Below are 26339 nucleotides of genomic sequence, written 5' to 3'. Positions count from 1 at the left end.
TTTGGGTCAAATATGGACAAACCCAATCTTTTGGTTACTTTTTCTTTACATCATTTTCAAGAGTTCACACTTAGCTGATGATTTATAATAAGCTTGTTTGGCATGCTGTCCCGAGAGAGAGCCCTGAGCAGGGCAAAGGAGATTAAGTTTAGTTATTTCTCAAAATCTCCCCCGCTGAAGTGTCTATGGTGAACCACTTTGAGAAGGAAAAATGGTGCCCTTTTGGCTTAGTTGGTTTACATATGACACACATCTTTGGATGGTGGGAGGGAAACCCGGGAACCTGGGGGAAACCCACGCGGACACAGAGAGAACATCCAAACCCCGCACAGAAACTCCAACCGGCTCGGCGAGGACCAGAGCTGGCAATGTTCCTGCCATGGGGTAACAGTGCCAACCACTGAGCTGCCGTTACACCAACTCTAGGTGAAAGAGGGAGGAGAAGGGGAGGAAGGGCGGTTTCTTCCAGGTGAGGATAGTTGTAGAATGAAGACTCATTCATATGAGGAATCATATGATTGGAGGATTATGATTAGCCAATGCGGGACCGGCTGTGGTCAATCATAAGCATGTGATCCTCTTGGAATTAGTTTATAAATAAACCTCATATAAATTGAAATGTTAACCCAAAATTTAGATTTGTTCATATTTGACCCAAGTTTGAGTTGAAAAAAAACAAGCATCCTACCATCTTCTGAAAACAAATGATGATTAAACAGTTTTCATGTTAAGCATTTTTCATAATTTTTCTCCATCCACTGAAAGTTCACACAACCAAAATGTTGACCAAAGCTACCAAATGTTACAAAAAAATTATATAACATTAATAAAAATAATCTATTTGAATTGGTTTAACCCAAAATTTCTGTGAAGACTCAATCACTTATATAGTATATCATACATAGCCTATACAAATACTTGTGTATGGGTGTTTCCCAGTACTGGGTTGCGGCTGGAACGGAATCTGCTGCATAAAACATATGCTGGAATAATTGGTGATTCATTCTGCTGTATATAGTAAACAGATTTAAGCATTTATTCACAAATAAAAAAGATAACGTTTTGCGTTTACTTAATTTGATATTTATGTAAAGTTTGGTTTTCACATCTGCCTTTATTTCTGCCTCCAGAAAGCAGGAAGAGTGTCCAGTGGCTGCAGGGCAGAGATGGAGAGGTGTGGGTCTGGGTAATGGGGGACGCTCCTGGAGACAAACCATACGAGCTGATTGTCAAAGAGCTGATGGAGGAGAGAGCCAGGCGACAGGCTCAGCTAGAAGCCCAGGAGCTCTGGTGGGGACTGGGACCAATCCTATGATCTTTATTGGCATCTTTTTACTATATTAGAAACTCATTTCATTTCCAGAAAATAATAATAAATAACATAAAACAGGTAATCTTTTGCTTTGAGATTTGCTTTGCTTTGGACTCCATGTGGAAGCATAAGGTTTATTTTATCCGTCATGTTGGATAATACGCCTAAGGAAATAAATGCACAATGTTAAAGTTCCTAAAATCTGTAAACATTCCACATATTTTGGCTTTTTTTTTCTAGGCGTAGAAAAGAGGAAGAAATAAAGCAAAAGTTCAGAGATGCTATCACAAAGGAAAAAGCGCGCCTAGTTGCAGGCAAGTGGAAGGAAGAAGCAGAGGACAGGAAGGCAGCCAAGCAGGAAGAGGAACGAATACGAGAGATGCTAAAGGTGATTGATCAACAAACTTCTAACTGTGCTGCAAAATAAGAATGTTGTAATTGGCCTTAGTCAGACAAAAATTTACTGCCAGCATTTCACATGAATCCAAACCATCTGCTAGAGCGTCAGGGGATTAACTTAGAAGTGGAAGTCACAAAAAACAATCCAATCAATTACTTGTAGGAGACCTGCAATGATGTCCACCTTTGGGGTCTAACGTTCGTTTGGAGGGTGTTGTTTTCCTTCAAACTCTCTGTAAATTATTTAGGTAAGTGTGTGGAGCGGTTGCTGTATGTGAAGGGGGGCTCTCTGTACTCCTATTCTCAGCACCTTCCTTTGAACGACAGAGAACAATGAGGAAAACAACCAGGCAATCAATACTCAATCTGAAACCAACAGGAGGGCAACTTGCTGCATCAACGACAAAAACTGGGGCTGAGTGCTTTTCTAGTTTCCCAAAATCTCTGTGTATGTGCTTTTGTTCATCATGTTAGTTTTAGCTGCTTCCCACTTGGAGGCTAAATGAAACAGAAAATGTATTACACAGAGCTCGGGCTGTATTTGGTTGATGTTGTGAAAAGTGGATTTTATGTTTTGGTGCAAAAGAGTTTGTGACACCAGAGTGCCCCCAAAAAATTGATTAAAATATGTCATGTTACAAGCTATTAGAAATTTACTATTCAGAAATGTTTTTGGGGGGTTCTTTTCAAGCAACATGCATGATATTTTAACACTAATTTAATCTCATAGCTATTTAGTGGCTAGTTCGGATGAACTCTTCTGATATCATTCATACAATATAATATAGTTTGCGGTAACACTTTACAGTAAAGGTACATGAATAATGATGTATTAATATGTAGACTAAACATTATTATGATCGTATGATGAATTAATGCATGTGTGTCACTGATTGGCCAGGCTCTTCCACCAACATCACGCATCGAGCACCTTCACCTGAGTATTAACCACGCACAGCTGCACCCAATCACTCCCATTCACTATATAAGCACACACCTCACTTCACTCATTGTCCGGTCTCGTTCCTACGAAGCGGACTCTGAGTGAACCACTTCCTAGGTTTCACTCCCCTACGCTCTCAGCAAATATACTTACCTTATCTCTGTTTTCATTCCAGTCTGTCCAGTGTTCCAGTTGTCCTGTCAACGTTGTGTGTCTCGTCAGTCTGTCTTCCCCGCAAGTCCTCTGGTGTGTGCATTCGGTCATCCTTCTGTGTCTGTCATCCCATCTGGCAAAGAGAATCATCAGTTCATCCAAACTCCATTTCAACTCTCAATCATTATCCAAATTACTCTGCTGTTGTAATAAACCTCATTTATACTTACTCCCCTTGTTTGTCCGTCTGCTTCCGTAACAGAAGACCGGACCATCAACTACCAACAGCATGAGCACTCACGATCCCCTTCAGGAGTTGGTGGATTTATTGAAGAGAGTGCTACTACCATCTGCTCCACTTCCCGAAGCACCACCAGCACCGAGCACTTCTTCACCGTCCACCCACTCATCCAGTCCCATGGCTCGACCAGCGCCCTACTCTGGCGGGGCGGAGGAGTGCAATGGATTTCTCCTACAATGTTCTCTGGTATTCACTATGCAACCCGAGTTATACCCTACAGATCGGTCCAAAATCGCATTCATCATCTCCCTTCTCTCTGGGTCGGCTCTTCGGTGGGCTGAAACCATCTGGCAACAGTCTGGGCCGGTAACAAATTCCATTCAGTCATTCACCCAATATTTCAAGGAGGTTTTTGGTCGCGCGGATGCCGAAGTAGCAGCTGGAGAACAGTTATACCATCTCAAACAGGGAGCCATGTCCACTCAGGATTATGCTCTCAGGTTCCGAACTCTGGCTGCTGCTAGCGGGTGGAATGAGCGATCTCTCCTCACAACCTACCGGCTCGGACTAGAGCCCAGCCTCCGGTTACAGCTAGCCGCCCTCGACGACACGATGGGATTGGAGAAGTTCATCCAACACTCTCTGCGCTGTTCCGATCGTCTGAGGGTCTACCAGCATGATCCTCCACCGGTATCCCAAGCACTCCTCCGTTCGCCAGAGCCAGCCGTCCCTCCAGAACTAGAACCCATGATCATAGAATCTGGTAGACTCACAATCACCGAGCGACAGAGGAGGCTGACCCGGGGTCTGTGCATGTACTGTGGTGCCAAAGGACATGTCAGGCTGGACTGTCCCATTCGTCCAGCACGCTCTGTGGTGAGTTTGTTCAGTTCTCCCATTGAAAAAATGCATCCTCTCACCACTAATGTCCAGTTAACTACCCCTTCTGTCTCAGTTTCAGTCACAGCCCTCATCGACTCCGGGTCAGCAGGAAATTTCATCTCGCACGCCCTCTGTCGCCGACTACAGCTTAACACCGAAGCCTCGACGCACGTCTACCAGATTCAACCCATAACCAACGATATCCATTCTCAGGCACGTATCCATCGAAAATGTGAACCCGTCAATCTCCAAGTAGGACTGCTCCACAAAGAGGAGATTCAATTTCTGGTTCTGGAGGGTGCATCGATGGATATCATCTTAGGGCGCCCGTGGCTGGTGAAGCACGATCCCATCCTCTCTTGGGGCACAGGAGAGATTAAGAGATGGGGAGAAGAATGCAGATCCAGCTGTTTTCCCGATCTACCCTTACCAATTCAACGACCCCTTACCGTCTACGTCACGTCTGTCGAAAGTCCTGTCGAGAAAATATCCATTCAGATCCCGAAGATCTACTCCTCATACGAGGATGTGTTTTGCCCCAAGAGAGCTTCCCAGCTACCTCCACATCGGCCATGGGACTGCGCCATAGACCTGCTTCCAGATGCTCCTATGCCCAGAGGTAGGATCTACCCGTTGTCCCTTCCGGAGACCAAGGCAATGGAGGAGTACATCCATGAGGCTCTGAGTCAGGGGTATATCCGTCCATCCACGTCACCTGCTGCCTCAAGTTTCTTCTTCGTGGCTAAGAAGGATGGAGGGCTGCGGCCATGTATCGATTACAGAACCCTAAATCAAGGGACAGTCAAGTTCCGGTATCCCCTTCCTCTCGTCCCTGCGGCCCTGGAACAACTCAGATCCGCCAAAATTTTCACCAAGTTGGACCTCCGCAGCGCCTATAACCTGGTGAGAATACGTGAGGGGGACGAGTGGAAAACTGGGTTTGTGACCCCTACTGGACACTACGAGTACCTGGTCATGCCCTATGGTCTGGTTAACGCCCCCTCCGTATTCCAAAACTTCATCCACGAAGTTCTCCGGGAGTTCCTCCATCTCTTCGTCATCGTATACATAGATGATATCCTGATTTACTCCCGGAGTGAGGCCGAACATCGCCACCACGTTGCGGAGGTCCTGAAAACCCTCAGGAAACACCGCCTGTACCTCAAGGCTGAAAAATGCTCCTTCCATTCACCATCTGTTCAGTTCTTGGGGTACATCATCGATCAAAGAGGGGTTCGTATGGACGAGGGGAAGGTCACTTCCGTCATCTCCTGGCCCGAACCAAAGACCATAAAGGAACTCCAACGTTTCCTAGGATTTGCGAATTTCTACCGACGTTTCATCCAGAATTACAGTCTTATCACCGCTCCGCTCACCAACCTGTTGAGAAATAAACCCAAAGCACTACCCTGGCCTCCCGAAGCCGCCGCAGCCTTCCAAAACCTAAAAGAATCCTTCACTCAAGCCCCACTGCTGACTCATCCTGATCCTGACTTGCCGTTTGTGGTCGAAGTGGATGCATCGACCACCGGAGTGGGAGCCATCCTGTCCCAGTACCACGGTACTCCTTCATTACTCCATCCATGTGCCTATTTCTCCCGGAAGCTCAGCCCGGCGGAAAGGAACTATGACATCGGAAATCGAGAGCTTCTGGCCATCAAGCTCGCCCTGGAGGAGTGGCGACACTGGTTGGAGGGGGCCAAACATTCGTTCCAGGTGATCACAGATCATAAAAATCTTCAATACCTAAAAGATGCTAAAAGACTCTGTCCTCGTCAGGCCCGTTGGTCATTGTTCTTCTCCAGGTTTCAATTCTCTATCTCCTATCGACCAGGTTCAAAGAATATCAGAGCAGACGCACTTTCCAGAATTCACGACCAGCATGAAATTATTGAGACACCGGCCAAGATCCTTCCCGATCAGATCACTATCTGTCCCATCCAATGGTCCGCTCCTACAGTAAACGCCACTCCAGAATCCAGAACTCCGCCAGGCTGTCCCCCCAATCGACGCTTCATCCCTGAAAACCAACGGGTAGATCTCATTCATTCCAGCCATACATCTCTGGGCACAGGACATCCTGGGGCCAACAACACCCTCTCGCTGCTATCCCAACACTTTTGGTGGCCGAACATGGCGAGGGATGTGAGAAGGTACGTCCAAGGCTGCAGAGAATGCGCTATGTCGAAGAGTCCTCGCCATCTACCTGCTGGTAAACTCCATCCCTTGCCCATCCCAAACCGCCCTGGTCACACCTAGGAGTTGACTTCATGACAGACCTCCCATTGTCTGAAGGTAACACCTGCATTCTAGTCATCATAGATCGATTCTCTAAATTCTGTCGTTTGATTCCTTTGAAAGGTCTACCCACAGCCCTAGAGACCGCCGAAAACCTGTTCAACCACGTCTTTCGAAATTTTGGGTTACCAGAGGACATAGTCTCGGACCGAGGACCCCAATTTATATCCAGACTATGGAAAGCATTCTTCAAACTCCTAGGTGTGACCGTAAGCCTCTCGTCTGGCTATCACCCCCAAACCAACGGCCAGACAGAGAGGAAAATTCAGGAAGTGGGGCGGTTCCTCCGGACCTTCTGTCACGGTCACCAAAACTCCTGGAGCCAGTTTCTGGGCTGGGCGGAATACGCCCAGAATTCCCTGCGGCAACTTACCACCGGACTCACGCCATTCCAGTGCATCTTAGGGTTCCAACCTCCACTCTTCCCCTGGGATGGCGCACCATCTGATGTCCCCGCAGTGGATTACTGGTTCCGGGAGAGCGAGAGAGTCTGGGACGATGCTCATCACCATCTCCAGAGGGCAGTACGCAGAACAAAGGAGGTATCTGATAAGAGGAGGATTCCAGGCCCCATCTATACTCCAGGACAGAAGGTCTGGCTCTCCACCAGAGATATCCGTTTGCGACTGCCCTCCCGAAAATTAAGTCCCAGATTTGTTGGTCCCTTCACCATCCTGGAACAGGTCAACCCCGTCACATACAAGTTACAGTTACCACCACAGTACAGAATCCACCCCACATTCCACGTGTCCCTCCTAAAACCCTTTCACGATCCTCTGATTCCCTCCACAGAGCCTGGCCATGAAGAGGAACCTCCTCCCCCACTGATGTTAGAAGAAGGGGCCATCTACCAGGTCAAGGACATCCTACGGTCCCGGCGTCGTGGTGGTCAGCTTGAATATCTCGTGGACTGGGAAGGATACGGCCCAGAAGAAAGGTCATGGGTCCCCAGATCCGATATATTAGATCCCGCACTTATGAAAGAGTTCCACTCCAATCACCCAGAATTTCCAGCACCTCGAGGACGAGGTAGACCACCACGACGTCGGGGGTTCAGGCCCTCAGGAGCGGGCCCTGGGGAGGGGGGTAATGTCACGGATTGGCCAGGCTCTTCCACCAACATCACGCATCGAGCACCTTCACCTGAGTATTAACCACGCACAGCTGCACCCAATCACTCCCATTCACTATATAAGCACACACCTCACTTCACTCATTGTCCGGTCTCGTTCCTACGAAGCGGACTCTGAGTGAACCACTTCCTAGGTTTCACTCCCCTACGCTCTCAGCAAATATACTTACCTTATCTCTGTTTTCATTCCAGTCTGTCCAGTGTTCCAGTTGTCCTGTCAACGTTGTGTGTCTCGTCAGTCTGTCTTCCCCGCAAGTCCTCTGGTGTGTGCATTCGGTCATCCTTCTGTGTCTGTCATCCCATCTGGCAAAGAGAATCATCAGTTCATCCAAACTCCATTTCAACTCTCAATCATTATCCAAATTACTCTGCTGTTGTAATAAACCTCATTTATACTTACTCCCCTTGTTTGTCCGTCTGCTTCCGTAACAATGTGCTAATCATGAACTATTTTTAACTACAACATGATTTACAAGAGTTGATGTGTAAATAACAGCTACCTTAATTACTTGTTGTTAATAAATGTATTAATTAACATTTAGGTTTAGGCTAAATGTAACAAATATGAACTCATGAGCTTTTAATGTTTGTTTATGTCATGACTTTACTTGGAGGGGCAAATCATCCTTAACTACTCATGAACTCCTGTGTTTAAACTGTTCATGTTGATGTTGACAGAACACTTTTCTATTGTTATTCAGTGTAAACGCACAAAATTGGATATGCATAAGAACTTCATGTTTAGTTAAGAATGGGTTAATGATGATGTGCCCCTCCATGTAAAGTCATGACATAATTATACATTAACATATCAGGAGTTCATGATGGTTAGATGAAGCATAAACTAATGTGGTAATTAATACATTAATTAACAAACAACCATGTACGAATAAGGTAGCCAATATGTACACATGAACTCTTGTGAATCTTTGTTGTAGTTAAAGTACGTTAATGATTAGCACATGCATTAACTCATCATTAATTCATAATAAAGTAATATTTAGTTTACCTATTAATACATAATTTTTCATGTACTGTTATTGTAAAGTGTTACCCAATAAGCTTATCCCCCAATGACAGTTGGGTTTAGGGGTGAGGTTTGGTGCCACACCTCTTTTTAAAAATTTTACATTTTCATATGACTGAACTGAATTCCTACGAATTAGCCACAAAAACTGACCAAATGTAAAATAGTCATGTTTCCTAGTGAGATCAGGCTGGATATTTTACAACCAGAACTGATCTTCTCTTTCTCCATAAATATTCCTGATATGATATTGTAAAAAAATTAGATCTGCATTACCTGCTTAACTTCATTTGTTGAGAATTGAATTTAAGCTCAAGTTTATTCACCTTATTCTTCGCATACGAGCAGGAATCTTTTTGGCCCAAGACTTCCGGTCTCATTCACTTCCATTGATTTTTCGACTTTAAAAAAAGCTTGTTATGCTGCTTGATGTTGCAAACTAATATTTTCTTATTATATTTGTTCTACTTTGTCTGTATAGTCATGTAAACATTTGTTTGTAGAGCAAGTAGTTTGACCGTTGTCTGCAGTTTATTATTCCTAGTCATTTCTCCCATAGACGAGAAAGCTGAATCAGAAGTTCTAAAACAATCGATAAAACGAGAGCACTTCCTCATTACAGAATGAAGTCAATAAGTTTTCTAAAATACAAAACAAACTGCAAGAAAGCTGAAACAAATGATCAGCTTCAACATCTTGGGTTTATTGCACATTTTACATTTTAAATGTAAACAATTCTGCCATCATTTACTCAACCTCCATTTGTTCCAACCTAATTTGAGTTTCTTTTTTTACTAAAAATGTTAGGGGAAAATAAACAGACTTTGACTTCCAAAATATGATTGGTTTCGAAGGTGGATGACAATGGCTGCTCTTTTACATCCTTTAGAATATCTTACTGTGTTTAACAGAAGAAAGATATTTATAAAAGTTAGTTAAGTGAAAATTTAATCTAAAAAACTTTAATGTTAATGCTCTGTATTTAAAAATGTATTAAAAGTTGAAACTGCTGCGACACGGTGGCTCAGTTTGCATGTTCTCCCTGTGTTCGCATGGGTTTCCTCCGGATGCTCTGGTTTCCCCTACAAAACAAAAACAAGTGGTACAGGTGAATTGAATAAACTAAATTAGCCGTAGTATGTGTGTGTGTGTGTGTGGTGTGTGTGTGTGTGTGTGTGTGTGTGTGTGTGTGTGTGTGTGTGTGTGTGTGTGTGTGTGAGTGTATGGGTGTTTCCCAGTACTGGGTTGCAGCTGGAAGGGCATCAGCTGTGTAAAACATAAGCTGGATAAGTTCATTTCGCTGTGAATGAATAAAGGGACTAAGCTGAAGGAAAATGAATGAATTAATAGTGTGTTAAAGGGGTAGTTCACCCAAAAATAAACAATTCAGCAATCATTTACTCATCCTCCATTTGTTCTAAACCAGTTTGACTTTTTCTTACTAAAGAATGTTAGGGGGGAAAAAACAGACTTTGACTTTGATCATAATATGTTTGATTTCTACTGTGGATGACTACGGCTGCTTTTTACATTCTTCAGACTGTTTTGTTTTGTGTTCAACAAAGGAAGGAAATTGATAAAAGCTCAATTTGAATGAAAATTTTATCAAAAAAACTTTAATCTTAATGCTCTGTATTTAAAAATGTATTAAATGGTGAAACTGGGGTGACACGGTGGCTCAGCGGTTAGCACTGTCGCCTCACAGCAAGAAGGTTGCCAGTTGTAGTTCCGGCTGGGTCAGTTGCTGTTTCTGTGTGGAGTTTGCATGTTCTCCCCGCGTTTGTGTGGGTTTCCCCTCCGGTTTCCCCCACAGTTGTGTATGTGTGACATGTGAGAGTGTATGGGTGTTTCCCAGTTCTGGGTTGCAGCTGGAAGGGCATCTGCTGTGTAGAACATATGCTGAATGAATTAATTCCGCTGTGGCGACTCCTGACGAATAAAGGGACTAAGCCGAAGAAAAATGAATGAATGAATAGTGCATTAAAGGGGTAGTTCACCCAAAAATAAACAATTCTGCAATGATTTACTCATCCTCCATTTGTTCCAAACCAGTTTGAGTTTCTTTTTTTACTAAAAAATGTTAGGGGGGAAAAACAGACTTTGACTTTCATAATATTTTTGGTTTCTTCTGTGGATGACAATGACAAAATGACAAAAAGAATATCTTGTTTTGTGTTTAACAGAAGAAAAATTCATTAAATTAAAATTTAATCTAAATATCTGTTAATACACTGAAAAAATATTCAAAGATGATTCCTTGGATTTACTCAATTTTTTTACATTAAGTGGTTGTAAACACTTTATTTGGGCTGAATTTAAACAAACAAATTAAGTTGAACATTATTAAATTCAATTTGTTTGTTTAAATTCAACACAAATAAATTGTTTGCAACAGTTCTGCATGCACCACCTTTTTCAGTGTATGTTAATGCTCTGCATTTAAAAATGTATTAACTGCTGAAATGCTGAAACTAACATTAACTAAAATAATAACTGCTGTTGAAGCATTTTTATCCATAGTTCATTTTAACTAAAATAATTAACTAATAATAAAACCTTCAAGTAGCATTATTTTTTAAAAAGCTTTCATTGTGTTTACACATCTACATTATGTATATTAATTTAGCCTCTGGCCTAAAAACTAGAAGCATAGTAATTCAACAAGCCAAAAAGCATGTCATCTTAGTAAGAATTGGTTTTGGTCTAAGAAATAGAAGGGGAAAAGTCAATGAGACTTAAAGAAGAGATTAGATCTTTCAGGCATGTCCAGCGCTACAAAATGAGTTATTCGGAAGTTGCACTGATGGCATTATCTTTTCAAAGAGGAAGAAACTGAAAATGGCAGAATGTAGGAGGAGTCAGGGCAGACTATTTTCCAAAATTCACACTGCAGATTCCAAAGCGGTCTAGATGGTTAGCCATGATCTGCGGCCTGGTAATGAGACCTTCTAAAGAACTTGTCAAATATTAAAGAGCTCATTTATCACGGCCCACATATCACCCCTCATACTGGAAAGTGCTGAGTCATTAAAATTTGAAGTGTTGCGCTAACAATACTCTTTTAAAAACATCTTTTGCCGTGACAAGCTAGAAAGAGCTACAAGCAACAACAACAAAAAAAGGTAAAATCTCTCAAAAGCTACCTACAGTTAGTCACTTACACTTCAGTTATACAAAGCGCTTTAATATCTAAAAACGATTTAAGCAAGCTCAAAGAAAAACTCTCTGCCGGTATTAGAGATACACTGAACAATATTTTCTGTAACAACTGTTATGACCACAACTGCACTTGTGTTTTTTGGACTCTAGTGGTCTAGACAAGAAGTGTCTGTTTTCAGATAACGCCTCAATGGTAATTACCTTATGACAATAATTACACAGCTTAAGTATCTCAAACAACCATGCCGCCACATGTTAGTGTCCTCGAGGATTAATTATTCAACCAATGATTTCCATTTCAACACAGCTAATGAGCCACTGGTGCTAATTCATTAGTGCTGGAAGAGTTAGAACAACAGACTGGGGCTAAGTAAAGACTGAGGTGCATATGATTTGACACACACACATACACACACACACACACACATAAAAAAAACTTTTTGTTACTCTCACACAGAAACAAGAGGAAGAGGAGAGGCAGAGGGAAGAGGAGGAGATACGACGTGCAGAGGAAAAAAGAGCGAAGGAACTATATATGTCCCTTGAGCAAGAACAAAAAAAAAGTGAACAACGTGACAAAGAGTGGGAGGAACATTGTGAGTGAAGATGTTTTTGTTCTTCATCTACATGTTCATCTGTCAAATCCCTTCTGCTGTTTATTATTATGTGTGTCTCTTCATTTCAACAAAATTTGAATTTCTTTTCCTTTCCGAGCTTTAGTCTGTTGTGTAAATGTGAAAATGTAATAAATATACACATATTTATTTAATTTAATCCAGATATACTTTAGGTGAGCTTGAAAAATGAACTGGTGTGACATATTTGTTGAGCAAAATCGGGCAAAAAGTTCATTTGCAGTTCCAAACAGACTGCCAACACAAACTTTCTGGAATAACTTGTGCTGGCTGGTAAACAACTTGGGAACTGACATCTCCAATGACACATGGGAAGAAGCCATCCAGTTAATGAATCCTCATCCTGTGCATGACTGAATCAAATGAAGATTTTGTTCATTGTTCTTTATAAAGAGATGTCAAAACCGTGCATGTCCATATATTGTTATAATCATGTTGCTGTTGCAGTGATTCTAAAGCATATTTCAGTCAGGATCACATTTGTCTGATAAAAATAGATATATTAAGCATATAGTTAGTGTTGGCGGTATGGTTTTACTTCTAGGCCAAACTCCTTGCAGGCATGGATGGACGGAGCAGGGAGAGCAGTAGCAAATCAACCATTTATCGAGTAACAGAACCCGAAATCATGCATAAACAATTATGATTAATTATAAGTCAATGTAAATGCCAGACATGAAGCTCAGAAATGAGTTGGGGATGGGGGAGGGAGTGCAGCCAGGCACTGAAGAGTGACCAGATGTTTGATTTAAATAAACTGCTGTTATAGATGTCGAAATCTGATTGGTACTTATCATGGGCGTTGCTAGTTGCTTTCATATTTGTTATTATGATTCAGATCGTGAAATATGCGAATTTGCCTGTAGGTTAAAAATATATATATATATATTTATATGTATATGCCATTTAATTAGAAAAGTGTCAGTTTTATTTATTTAATAGATGGAAATAAAAAATGTACTTCAATATAGAAAGTGTTTTTACTACAGTAAACCGGTGTGTTGAGCCTATTTGGCTCATTCAGAACTCAAATAGCTATGCCTGTCTTTATAATATAGTGTAAAACTGCTAAGTTTAACATATAACCCTACCATTAGACAAACATTTTTAGGTGGATTACTATTAAATTATTACTCATAAATGTAATATTAGAATATATACTGTATTTATATATATTTTTTTTTATCTAATAAGGAGCCACCCTAAAATGGGTGAACTACCTGAACCTGAACCTGAACTAATACTGACTTGATTTTAAAATCAGTATGAAACCGAAATTAAGATTTGCCATAATGTCCACATCCTGATGTACATTCAATTGAAATAGTCTACTGATTGTCCAGTAAATTGAAAATTTTAAGTGGTGCAGATTTAGTCTTTTGGATCATTGGAAGGTGGATGTTGATAATGAATTGGAGAAAGATTGATGAATGGACAAAAGCAGGGCAGAAATGAGACATGTACTGATTTATTTTGCCACTTAAACTGCGTTTTTAACAAACAAAAAAAAATTTAACAATAACTTAAAAACCCCATAATAGCATTTATTGGTGTCAAAAAAGGTTATGTTCTGAAGACTTAAAATAAAAACAGGCTTTTGTATTTACAACTTTAATAGCTAGATAGAGTATTCCTCTTGAGTGCAAATCACCTAAACTTCATGATGGCTTAATGACCTTATAAAAACAGAAGAAATTAAATATTATCTTAGAGTATTCAATACAAAATTGCAGATCTTTTTCCATCATACCCTAATTGCTATAATTAGACTGTTTCTTATTTGTTGTTTCTCTCTGTTGTCATTTGTGTTATGTTTATATTGCTGTTGAGTGGAAAGCATGCAGCATATATTTATATTTCATTCAATTGTCATCTGTACTATCATAAGCATAGTGAGAACGTTTGGTAATACTAAGCTCCTCCAAAAGTATTTGGAACTTTTTCCCCCAAGTTAAAAACAGCAGTCTTATGTTTTGTGAGTATATTGGGGCCATAACATGAGAAGTGCTAATGAAGCAAAGCTTTAGAAGCAAAGGAACCAGCTGTACCTTGTTCAAAAGAACGTCAGATATATAAACTGGATTTTCCAACAAAGAAAGTTTTATTATTCCTAATCCCATTATTTCTCTCATCATTTCCTGCATTCAATTATCTTTCTTCTTCTTCTTTCTTCTTTTAGTGTGCCGCTGCAAAGCAGCTGATGAGGAGATGACAAGAAAAGCTTGCTGGGCAAGAGATGAGTATAAGCGTCAGTCACTACGCGCCATAGAGAAAGGTCATGTAGCTGGTCTGAGTGGCCACTTCCAGAAACAATCCCAACGCAGACACAGTACTTTCATTGAACCATCTGCTAGTCCGGTCTCCAGCAATGAAGGCAGAACCAAACCCAGTCTTCAACGTGCAGAACCCCCATTATACCGACGAAGACAAAGTCGCAGGCACAGTACAACAACAACACAACCACTAATGGACAGGTAACCATTCTATACAGCAATAACAGCATATAACACTAGGAGTTTATTACAGGAGAGGGCTGTTAAATGCTTCATTTGTTTTAAAGTAGGCAATTATTTTTAAAGAAACCCACAACTAAAGTAGATCTTGACCACATTAGAAATATAAAAATCTTTGAATTGAATCTTTTTACCTTAGTTGGTCAAGAGGTTTATTTTACTTAGATTAAGTGAATGAGTTATATATAATATAAATCACGAGAGTAACCTATTTTGTGTGGTCATGGATAAAATGATAAATAAAACAGATATAGCTAAAATGTCAATGTAAACACAGCCATGAATTAATAATAATCTCTGTATAAACAGATGGCATTTAATAAAGTGTGTTGCCATTATTTCACTTCAGAAAAATTGCAGTAAAAGCTGAGTGATACGCTACAATGCTGAAACGTGCATTAAACAAAATACTCAGCGGTCTACATGTGTTTGTTAGCTTAAAATACAAACACCCAGCAAATTTTTAAAAAATGTAATAAATGAACAAAAGGTGCAATTAAACATATATCTTGTGCCTCTGACTGGCTCTTTAGATATGGCTGCGGGAGTCATTGCGTTGTGATAACAGAAAACCAACTTGTGGGGCTAACTTTGACTTTGCTGCTTCTCCCTTTTTCAAAATAAGAGTCTCGCATACATTGTATGTTTAATATAAACTTTGATAAACTTAAAAATATTGGAGGAAAATTATCCTTGTTATAATCTCAAAGTACAGCCCGGGTCATGCATATTAATGATCCCATGTGCATATCAGACTGTTTTTTACTTGCTGATCCCCTGATGATGCAGCTAGAACATGACAAAGTATGTCCAAATCTTCCATGCACCAGTCTATATTGTTTTCTGATTGGCCTGTTTTCCACCGGGGTTTTACACTCACAGAATTTACATGAGAACAAGCAAACAAAAATCTGAAGTTTCCACTGTTGCGCCTAAAGAGAGCGAGCCAGGGCCAGTCGCGCTTCCACTGGCACTTTTAGGGCTTCCTCTGGGCCAGCGGCCGGCCTTTTTTGGCCCACTGAATACCTTGGACCAAAGAGGGCTAGCTGGGGCTTCGGGCCAGAGTCAAAGGAGAGGCGGACTTTGGTCTGATAAAGATGAGTGCACGCGACAAAATGAATAAATAAGGGAAAGAAAAACATATAGCTGGTCAGTTTAAGATAGGCTATTGCATAAAACGCCTTATAGGCTAGGGGTCTTTTTGCTTATGATCACCCACATGTTTTCCTTTTAAATGTAAGGCTGTTGCATAAAATAGTAAAGTTTTAATTTAGAAGTTACATTTCTTTGCTGTGTCCTCATGTTTCAATAACACATAATAACCTTTAATCCATGTTAAAGACACAGCAGCCAGTAAAGTTTGTCGAAAGTTTTTGTCAAGTTTAAAAGGTGTGTTTGTGCATGTTACGTGTGCGTATGCGTATGTGTTTGTGCGTACATTATGTGTTACGTGTGTGTGTGTGTGTGTGTGTGTGTGTGTGTGTGTGTGTGTGTGTGTGTGTGTGTGTGTGTGCGTGTGTGCGTGTGTGTGTGTGAGAGTGAGAGAGAGACCAGGCAAAAGAGCGCTTGACAGCTCTGTTGATGCCGTGAGCAGCTGGGTTTCTTACTTTCTATCTTAATTTTGAAGATAATACAAAATATGACTACAACAAAAACACATAAAACTTTACAATTTACGTGTCCACTTTTGTAGGCTCAACACAATAGTTTCATATCTAGATAAAATTGCCTAAGCTACATTGAAATAATTTAAAGAATTATAAATATAGGAAATAATAAAATCACATCAAATAAATAAATCAATAAAAAACAAACAAAAGCTCTAACAATTTAGACATAAACAATACAAATACATTAAATCGTTTCAAGCCATTTTAAATTTTAAACTTTCATTTTACAAAGGCCTATCTGATAAAAAAGATTTTAGATATTTTAATAAACAACGGAAGAGTTTTGAAATATTATTTATAAAGTATTTGGATATAATTATATTATTCAAATCGTGCAAACAGAGCATTTTTTGGGTGAGTGAAACCATAAACTACCTTCTTTTCTCTCATGTAGTCCTACGCAGTGCCGCTTTACAAATGGATTGGGAAAACTGCAAGTAAAAAATGTGTTTTATGTCCTCAAACATGGTAAAATTAAAAAAATTACATTTTAAATACATGTAGAGCTTCATTAGTGGATAGCTGCTGAGAACAACGAAATATAGGCTATATTTTACTTGCTCTTATGTCCTGAAACACTTATGGTTTCCTTTACTTAAGATAACCGAATAATATGCAACATCCTTTAATTATTCTCTTAAATAAAGGGGAATTTCCTTATAAGTGTAATATAACCTAGGGATAAATTTATGTTTTAGGTCTCTCTGGAGCATTTAGTCTGAATGTTTGACGATGTCTATCAAAACGAGGATGTTATAAAATACATTTTAAATCGAGTTATTACCGGAAAACATCTGTGGTTTTATATTATGGGTGGTGCGCTGGGTCCCTCCGTTAGTGGCGATGCCAACAGTCGGTCGGCAAGTAAACAAATACAATGAATGAAAACACATAGGCCTGTGCGTATAGACATTTAATGTAATGCTGTACAGTAACATGTCATTTGTTTGTTTCGGTTGTTCTCACTTAAATTGCTTTGTGATGATGCGTTGGTGTGCTTTATCTGCCTGCCTGTTTCCCGCTGAACTAGGTGGGTTGTGTGATGTTTGATTCGGGGGACGTTCTGGGAGTGGGGTTTGCGTGACACGCTGCCAGCTACTGGCCCGACAGTGGAAACACAACATGATTTCAGCCACACTGCTCAACCTCTGGGGCGACTGGCCCAACCTGGCCCAATAAAAGCCCTGTCTCGCACTGGCCCGACAGTGAAAATGTGGCTAATGATGCTTGAGGCTCACATTATGGCCATTCCCATGTACTGATGCAACTCTTATTATTAGACTATGCCTATAGGTGTATCCAGATTTCATAAAGGCCTACATTCTATTCATATTATGGTTTTATGGTTACTGTTTCAGTATGGTTCGATATATGATATGTTGCGTAAGAAAACAGGACACTGTCAAATAAAAAATAAAGAAAATAATATCTTCAAGCAAAAGCACAAATGAATACAATATAGCAAAAATACTACAAAGATTTTACAGTCATCGAACAATAGTTTTCACTTTTAAGACAATCCACAGATCCATCACATTGAGAAAGTTCATGAATGTTTACGTTCTAAAGCATAACCGATTGAATACCTGTCTGCCCATGTTGACATAATTATTAGACATAAATTGAGTTTTACCCTTCAGAAACAAGATTTCATTTACACATCATAAAAATTCATAAAGTTCCTCTTCAGATGAGGGCACTTCTCACATTTCCAGTGCATGCTTGTTCAATGTTTAAATAACAAGCTGAAATGAGTTCAGTTTAAACACAAATGGCGCACTGTGTGGGCTTCTGCTCGCGCACTGTCAAAAGCAGGGTATGATGCTGTAAATGACTGGACATACTGCACTCAGACTGAGTTTATAAACATGTTTTGTTGCAACACAGGCTCATTAGGAATATGTGTCAAGAGCTGCATTTTTGGGAATGTGCAAGGGGCTACGTTAAACAGCATTTTGTGTGCAAAATTAACACTGCAGGATGGTGTGATCCAGCTGACAACTTCTGTTCCTTTTCACACTACTGCTGACCACTTACCTCCATATGGACAGCTTTTCTGACATTACCAGTTTTCTTGGTAGCTTGCCTCGTACTATATTGGACTTGGGATGTAGATCAGACTAGGGTTTGAGTCTGGAGAACATTCGGTTCCGGAAACAATGTAAAACAAAACAAAAAAAACCTGTGAAATTGCGGTAAAAGCATGCTACCGTGACATCTTTTCTCTTTTAGTTCGCTTTTGAAACAACTATCAGTTGGGTTTAGAGAAAGGGGATGGTGGGTTGATAGCAAGCTGACATATGCACGGCTTCTCTCACAGACATGCGTGAGAAGCCTGTTGAAATATGCAGACATTTAAACAGCAGCTTTTGGTGGATTTACGAGAAGGACATGCAAATTGCAAGTTTGAGAAAACATGCCCAGTGACATATTTGAGATTGTCAAAAATGTACACAGCGGCCTCTAGTGGATTTGTGATAACAAAAACTGCAAACAGACATAGCCCCAGGCACATATTTTGCAGTTACCAGAAATGTAGCCCTGGGCACATATCTCCAATGAGGGTTTTTGTTTAGTCCACTGCTTCGGGTTTGTGTGCATGGTTGTGTCTTCAGTTCTCACTGTGGTGTTTGTGCATTTGGATGGGTAAAACATGAACATATTCAAACATCCAAATAGTCAGTTCAGAGAGTAATTACAGGAATGGAAAAATGCTAAATGCTATTTTTAAACTCAAATGCAAAACCAAAAGAGCACAATTTACATATAGGTATTAAACCGTGGAGGTCATACCAAGAGGTTCAATATTGTGGCATCACTACAATATAAGTTAACAAAAGGCTTGATACTTTTGACCAGGTTGAGAGGGCTTATTTAAAAATGGTTATGCACTCTATCAAGAAATATGCTGTTCTGTAAGCACTTTTCTTTTTCAATAGCCCAGCATGGTTGCAAACACCACGACCTGGTTCCAGAGAGCTGGTTATACTCTGGTTCAATGAGGAGCAGAAACCAAAAAAAGCAGGATATGAAAGAAATGGCAAGGCTATCGCCCCATGGTTCCACGGTATGTTTTTTGAATGACCTGGTGTCTTTGGTTATCCGATACGATACATTAAAATCCCTTACCACCTCTTAAATTGTGTGCAACGAATAGTTTGCCAAACAATATCAACATTAATTTCAGAATTAATCTGGTGAATACTGTCCTGTAAGAAGGAGGAAAACATGAATAGTTTTAGTACTCTGACATATGCTAGCTCCTCTAAAGCAGATAACACTGCTCTGCCCTTTTACCCTCTTATGCACACTGTCACCCTGATCCACAAGGAGAGGGAAATGGAGTGTGAAGAAAATGCAGCCCTGTTTTGAAACCAGAAACTGGCCAATTGACAGATGGAGAGCAGTGGTGTGTGTGTCTGCATCTACTTGTGCCCGGACAGAGAGTAGAGAGAAATTGAGGGGAGTGCTCAATAATTCAGAGGCTTTGCTAGCCTAATTACTGGCATGAGTCCTGAAGCTTTGTCATGTTAGAATGGGTTACAGTGTGTGACTCCTGGTTAAATGACAGGAGAGCAGATTATTAGGCTTGCGAGTGTCGGAAATTCCAGTGGAATGTTGGCCATGTGATTCTGAATAGATAAGAGCCCACACTCATTCATAGCCTTACTGACACACATACACAAGCCCGGTGTAGGTTTACACCAACACTGCTGGTACAGATACATGGAAAAAAACATACTATACCACTTTCGACCTGGCACCTGATGACTCTATTACTGAGATAACAAGATTAAAATGGAAACAATGCTGAAACTACTCTTTAAAAGTCCTTACACTGTATAAAAATAATAATAAAAAGGTAAATTATATTGATTGTGTTTAAAGCATGTAAATTGTATAAGATAATTAGTTTAAAATCGAAATACTTGGCAAATGCGTTCATAACCATGAGATTTTGTTACTAAACTTTAATACATAAACTCATAACATCTTTTTCATTAAATTTATGGCCCTCAACCATAATAAGCCTTTAAAACCTTTAAAAAGTTTAACATATTTTATTTGACACTGTTTCTTCTCAGTATTTAAAGTGAAATTAAAAATCAGTCGAAATGTTTAAAAATCCAATTTCACTTTTACTTTCACTATTCAGGAGCCATGTGCCACCCGCCGTCAGGTAAAAGCTGAAAATTAAACAGAAATTGGGGGAAAAAAATAAACGGGGGCTAATAAATCTGACTTCAACTGTATTTTAAAGGCATTTACATATTCATAAAAAGTATAAAGTTATAAATTTTCATAACATGTACAGCGGGGGAAATAAGTATTGAACACGTCACCATTTTTCTCAGAAAACGTATTTCTAGAGGTGCTGTTGACTTCAAGTGTTCCACGGATGTTGGTAACAAACCAAAGAAATCCAAATATGCAAAGAAAACAAAACTAATTCGTTTACAATTGATTTTATGTGTGACAAAATTAAATTACACAGGGAAAAAGTATTAAACACATGAAGAATGGGAGGTGTAGGAAGGCAGTGAAAGCCCAGACAGCAGCTGAAGGGGAGACCACTCAGTAGTTATTTAGCAACCTTCTGCCCTTCATCAGTTTAAACGGATATTTGCTGTTTCAGTCCAACATCTACATTATCAGGATGATGAAGATGAAACCAGAGTGGACATTTCAACAAGACAATGATCTAAAACAATTCAATTCAATTCAATTCACCTTTATTTGTATAGCGCTTATACAATGTAGATTGTGTCAAAGCAGCTTCACATAAAAGGTAACAGTAAATAGGAACAGTGTAGTTCAGTTTGTAGTGTTTAAGTTCAGTTCAGTTGAGCTCAGTTCAGTGTGGTTTAATAATCACTACTGAGAGTCCAAATACTGAAGAGCAAATCCAACGATGCGCAGCTCTACAGATCCCGAACCATGCAAGCCAGTGGCGACAGCGGAGAGGGAAAAAAAACTTCACTAAAGGCGGAAGTGAAGAAAAAAAACTTGAGAGAAACCAGGCTCAGTTGGGCACGACCATTTTAATTTCTCCGCTGGCCAAACGTCTTGTGCAGAGCTGCAGTCTCAGTGGCGGAGGCTGGAAGCTGGCCTCAGCGAAGACTCGTCTGTCTCTGGAGCGTCACAGGAATCAGTCTTATGTTCTCCACTTTTCCATGACCATCACAGTAGCTGCTCAGGATTCGGCCAGGTCCAGGATATAAAAAACCTTGGGATCATCTCATCGTTGGTCTTGGATCGAATCAGTGACTCTGCATAGTCTGAGAGCCTCGGGAAGAGTATCCCCAGGTGGAAATGGAGAATAAAGAAAATAATTAGCGTAGCTGATGTTCACAGTGTATATCAACAAAATGCATAACCTGTGTGGAAGCCCCCTAAGTGGTGCACTAAGTGTATGCTTTACTGAACAGATAGGTCTTTAATCTAGTTTTGAATTGGGAGAGTATGTCTGAGTCTAGGACGTTATCAGGAAGGCTATTCCAGAGTTTAGGAGCTATAAATGAGAAGGCTCGACCTCCTTTACTCGACTTTGCTATTCTAGGTACTACCAGAAGCCCTGTGTTTTGAGACCTTAAAGAGCTAGTTGGATTGTAGCGAGACAGAAGATTGGTTAGATAAACAGGAGCTAGATTATTTAAAGCTTTATATGTAAGAAGCAATATTTTTAATTCAATACGAAACTTAACAGGCAGCCAGTGTAAGGAGGATAAAATTGGGGTGATGTGATCAAATTTTCTAGACCTGGTAAGAACTCTGGCAGCTGCATTTTGTACTAATTGAAGTTTGTTAATAAAGGATGCTGGGCAGCCAGCAAACAGTTCATTACAGTAGTCCAGCCTAGAAGTCATAAAAGCATGGACTAGCTTTTCTGCATCTGAGATGGATAGCATTCTTCGTAACTTAGCGATATTTCTCAGATGAAAGAAAGCAGTTTTTGTGACATGGGATATATGATTTTTAAAAGTTAAATTGCTGTCTAATATGACACCCAGATCTTTTATAGTAGAGCTAACGCTAACTTTGTATCCCTCTAATTGTAGGTCGAGTTGTGAGATCTGCTGTGTACAGGATTTTGGCCCAATAAGTAATAATTCTGTTTTGTCTGAGTTTAAGAGAAGATAATTGTTGGTCATCCAGTCTTTAACATCTTTAATACACTCAGTTAGCTTGGACAGATTAGACATCTCGTCAGGTTTAGTTGAAATATATAATTCAGTATCATCTGCATGGCAGTGAAAGCTGATCCCATGTCTTCTAATAATGTCTCCCAGGGGTAGCATGTATATTGTGAACAGCAAAGGGCCTAAAACTGATCCTTGAGGCACCCCGTATTTTACTGGGCTGATTTGTGAAGGCTGTCCATTAATATTCACAAACTGGTAACGGTCAGATAAGTATGACTTAAACCATTGTAGGGCCTGTCCCTGGACACCTGTAGACTTTAAGCGATTAATAAGGATACCATGGTCAATGGTGTCAAAACACAGTCAAGGAAACTCTCAAATGCTTTTAGAGAAAGAAAATCAAGCTGTAGAATGGCCCGGCCAATCACCTGACTTGAATCCAATAGAAAATACAAAATAAAGGAACCCCCAGAACCATCAAGATTTTTAGACTGAAAAACTCACACCTGAGCAATTCATGTGACTTCATTCTGCATGAGGGTTGTCGTTAAGCTGCCATCACCAAAAAATCCTTTTATATAAAGTATTAAATACTTTACTGTAGTACAGTACTTCCTCCTTGTGTCATTCCGTTGTTATTACGCAGAACTCATTTTTCAGATTTTTTTGTTTTGTTTTGTTTTGTATTTGTATTATTTGACTTTTTACCGAAATCTGGTTAAATTCCATGTCAGCATCTCCTTTAGAAATATTATTCCCAGGAGAAACATGATGTGTTGAATACTGATTTCCCCCACTGCAATTAAGGGCCTAAATGTTTTAAAATAATCTCTTAAAAATGTATCTCTTAATTATAATATTTCTGCAAAGTATACTAAAGTGTACAAGGGCAAACAGTCCAGGATCTTTGAGGTGCCTCATTCAATATCAACAAATGAAACTGTGTAAATCTTTCTGGGAGTTTGAATTAGTGTACACATAATTACCAGCAAAATAAATGGAAACTCTTGACTCCACTGACAGTTTACTGATGTCTCTCCTAAAGGCATCATCTCTCGAGAGGACTCAGAGACCCTGCTTATGAATGCAGCCGTGGGCTCTTTCTTGGTACGGGTCAGTGAAAGGATATGGGGCTACACACTGTCTTATCGCACTGCCAGCGGATTCAAGCATTTCCTTATCGATGCTTCTGGAGACTATTACAGCTTCCTAGGTGTGGACCAAAACCGTCATGCCACCCTTGCTGACCTCATTGACTTCCACAAGGTGAGAGAGCGAAAAAGACTTAAAGGGACAGCTCTTTTAGCTTCAGATACAAGTTTTCCAAATTCTCCAAATAATGTTTTCAATGAGGAGAAACCCTGATGCCCAGATTCATGACTGTGTATGCAGGATTAAAGTTAGGTCAGTCTTAAAGCCTCTAGATCTCTAAAATTACGATCTTTGAGAAATGGATTAGGAGTCACGGATGATTCCCGAGTCAAGCACTGTAATGTAATCTGCACTAAAGCATCTTTCAACTGAGAGCTTGCCTTGGCATCTCCACAAACCGCGTATCCCTTCAGCATTCCCTGTGTAACCATGGATACGTATTTCACTGTCTGGAACGCTGTCAAAGTTGGAGTCACAAGCTGTGAAATCTCTGACATTAGTTACATGCAAATGCAGGCGACGTTGTACAACTGTCAACAAGCATTCCCGCTTCACGCCTCTGCAATATGGTAAAAATAAATTTAAAAAACGCTGTAGAGGACCTGTCTACATATATATGAAAATTACAACGAGTTTAGCTCAGATGGAAAAACATGCTGAATTCAATGACAATCAACGGCAGCATAAAAAAGCAACTCGGATTTATCTTGAAACAGCAGCAGTGCTGGAAACTAGGCTGCCCTTACTATTCCAGGCCACACTTGACACATTATTTGAATATGTAAAAAAGACTGAATGACACACACACACACACACACACGCACACACATATATATATATATATATATATATATATATATATATATATATATATATATATATATATATATATATATATATATATATGATGTGTTACTTTTGAAAATCACGATCGCAATATATATATATATATATATATATATATATATATATATATATATATATATATATATATATATATATATATATATATATATATATATATATATATATATATCCATGCCTACTATCAGATGACCAGAAAGTGTGTCATTTTTATAAATTGTTAAAATATTGATGTCTGTGATGCAGCAGGTCCAGAGACTGTTGTGTACACCATTATTTTATATAAAATTCACTTTAATGTGTGATATGACTGAAAAATGGTCATAAACAAATATTTTCTCAATTCAAATGAGTAGCAGCTTGGATCCGGAAACTATTTCATAACAAGCGGATATTCTGATTAAGAATCTAGCCTGTATACAGGGATTTTTTATTAACTTAATCCGACTAAAGTCATAATCGAACTAAACAGAAATCGGATTAAGACATGGAGTATGCTGATTTTAGATTTGCGACAGGATAGTCTATACACATGCGGCTGTTTGACACTATTCTCTGCACCTACTGAGTCGGTAAAGGACCACAGACACCTGCATGATGAAATGTGAAGAGTTTTTTCCCATACGGCATGCTGTATCAATTTCCATAAAACCACTCGTCCAGCGGGTTATGCTCACATCCAATACCTTATTTGTCATGGGGCGCATGCATGAATTGTTCCTGAATGAAAGTGAAACTGCCAAACTGCAGTTAAAGTCGACAAATTAAAAATGAAACACTCAAAATTTTATGAAACTCCAGGGGAAACATGGATAAACATGGATAAAAAGCAACTCGTGTGAACACATTAATCATATTTTTGTTTTATTCAGATTAAGACAAATAATTCGATCACTGATGTCCATTTAAACGGTCAACGACATTCAACTCAAGGCAACTTCCTACACCTAATTCTAGCATGCCAAATGGAAGCAAACCTTCCCAAATAAAGGCAATGTTATTTTTTCACAAAATTATATCTATATTATATCCATCATGAAGGTCTCTAAAAGCATCCAAACAAAACAAAACTTTCAAGAGGTCTATAGTTTTTATTTGTATGAATTGCCAAATGTCCAAGCTGCAACTGTAGTTGATGGTGAGCAAATATCTGGTAATTATAAATGTGTGGGGAATTAGTGAATACTGTGTTAATAAGTAAATAAATCAAGGTTATTGGTCTTATTTAATGTTTTTTTTCTACTTTCATAATGTACCACCTAAAAAAAACATAACTCTTTAAATATTATCTTTACTTTAAAGTAAAACATTTAATGCACTATAGGTAAATTTGGTAAGCTAAATTGTCCGTAGTTTATGTGTGTGAATGGGAGTGTATAGGTGTTTTCCAGTGATGGATTGCAGCCAGAAGGGCATCCTCTGCGTAAGACATATGCTGGATAAGTTGGTGGTTCATTCCGCTGTGGTGACCCCTGATAAATAAGGGACTAAGCCGAAAAGAAAATGAATGAATGAATAATTAAGTAAACCTTACTAGCGTCATTCCTCAGAGTACAGTTTCAGGTGAGTTTATCTTAATTGACCTAAGTAAATGTGAATATGAGCAAGAAATACTTTTACTACATTAGTAAATAATACTTGAGATAAAGTCAAGATGATATAATTGACCTACGTAAATGTGACTCAATATAAGGATTACTTTTTCCACACTGGTAAATAGAACATAATGCAATAAAGTTAGAATTACTTAATTGAATTAATGCAATGATTTTGCATAATTCAATTAAGTAAACCTAACAAATTACTTTTTCAACTC

General features: G+C 39.5%; 1 protein-coding gene across 2 annotated transcripts in view; it reads left to right on the top strand.

Annotated features, from left to right (window-relative positions):
* The window catches only part of sh2d4ba (SH2 domain containing 4Ba), a 35326-nt gene that overhangs the window by 6443 nt on the left and 2544 nt on the right, over window positions 1–26339 (top strand). For both annotated transcript variants that reach the window (XM_056471078.1, XM_056471079.1), the window contains exons 3-8: window positions 1131–1290; window positions 1553–1700; window positions 12004–12142; window positions 14361–14655; window positions 19304–19431; window positions 23553–23773. In XM_056471078.1, the coding sequence (XP_056327053.1) occupies window positions 1131–1290; window positions 1553–1700; window positions 12004–12142; window positions 14361–14655; window positions 19304–19431; window positions 23553–23773 (1091 nt within the window). The remainder of the gene's footprint in view (window positions 1–1130; window positions 1291–1552; window positions 1701–12003; window positions 12143–14360; window positions 14656–19303; window positions 19432–23552; window positions 23774–26339) is intronic.

Source organism: Danio aesculapii, chromosome 13 (genome assembly GCF_903798145.1).
Source record: "Danio aesculapii chromosome 13, fDanAes4.1, whole genome shotgun sequence".
Lineage (NCBI taxonomy): Eukaryota > Metazoa > Chordata > Actinopteri > Cypriniformes > Danionidae > Danio > Danio aesculapii.
The sequence above is the reverse complement of the archived record's forward strand: the minus strand, read 5'-3'. Positions and strand labels throughout refer to the sequence as shown.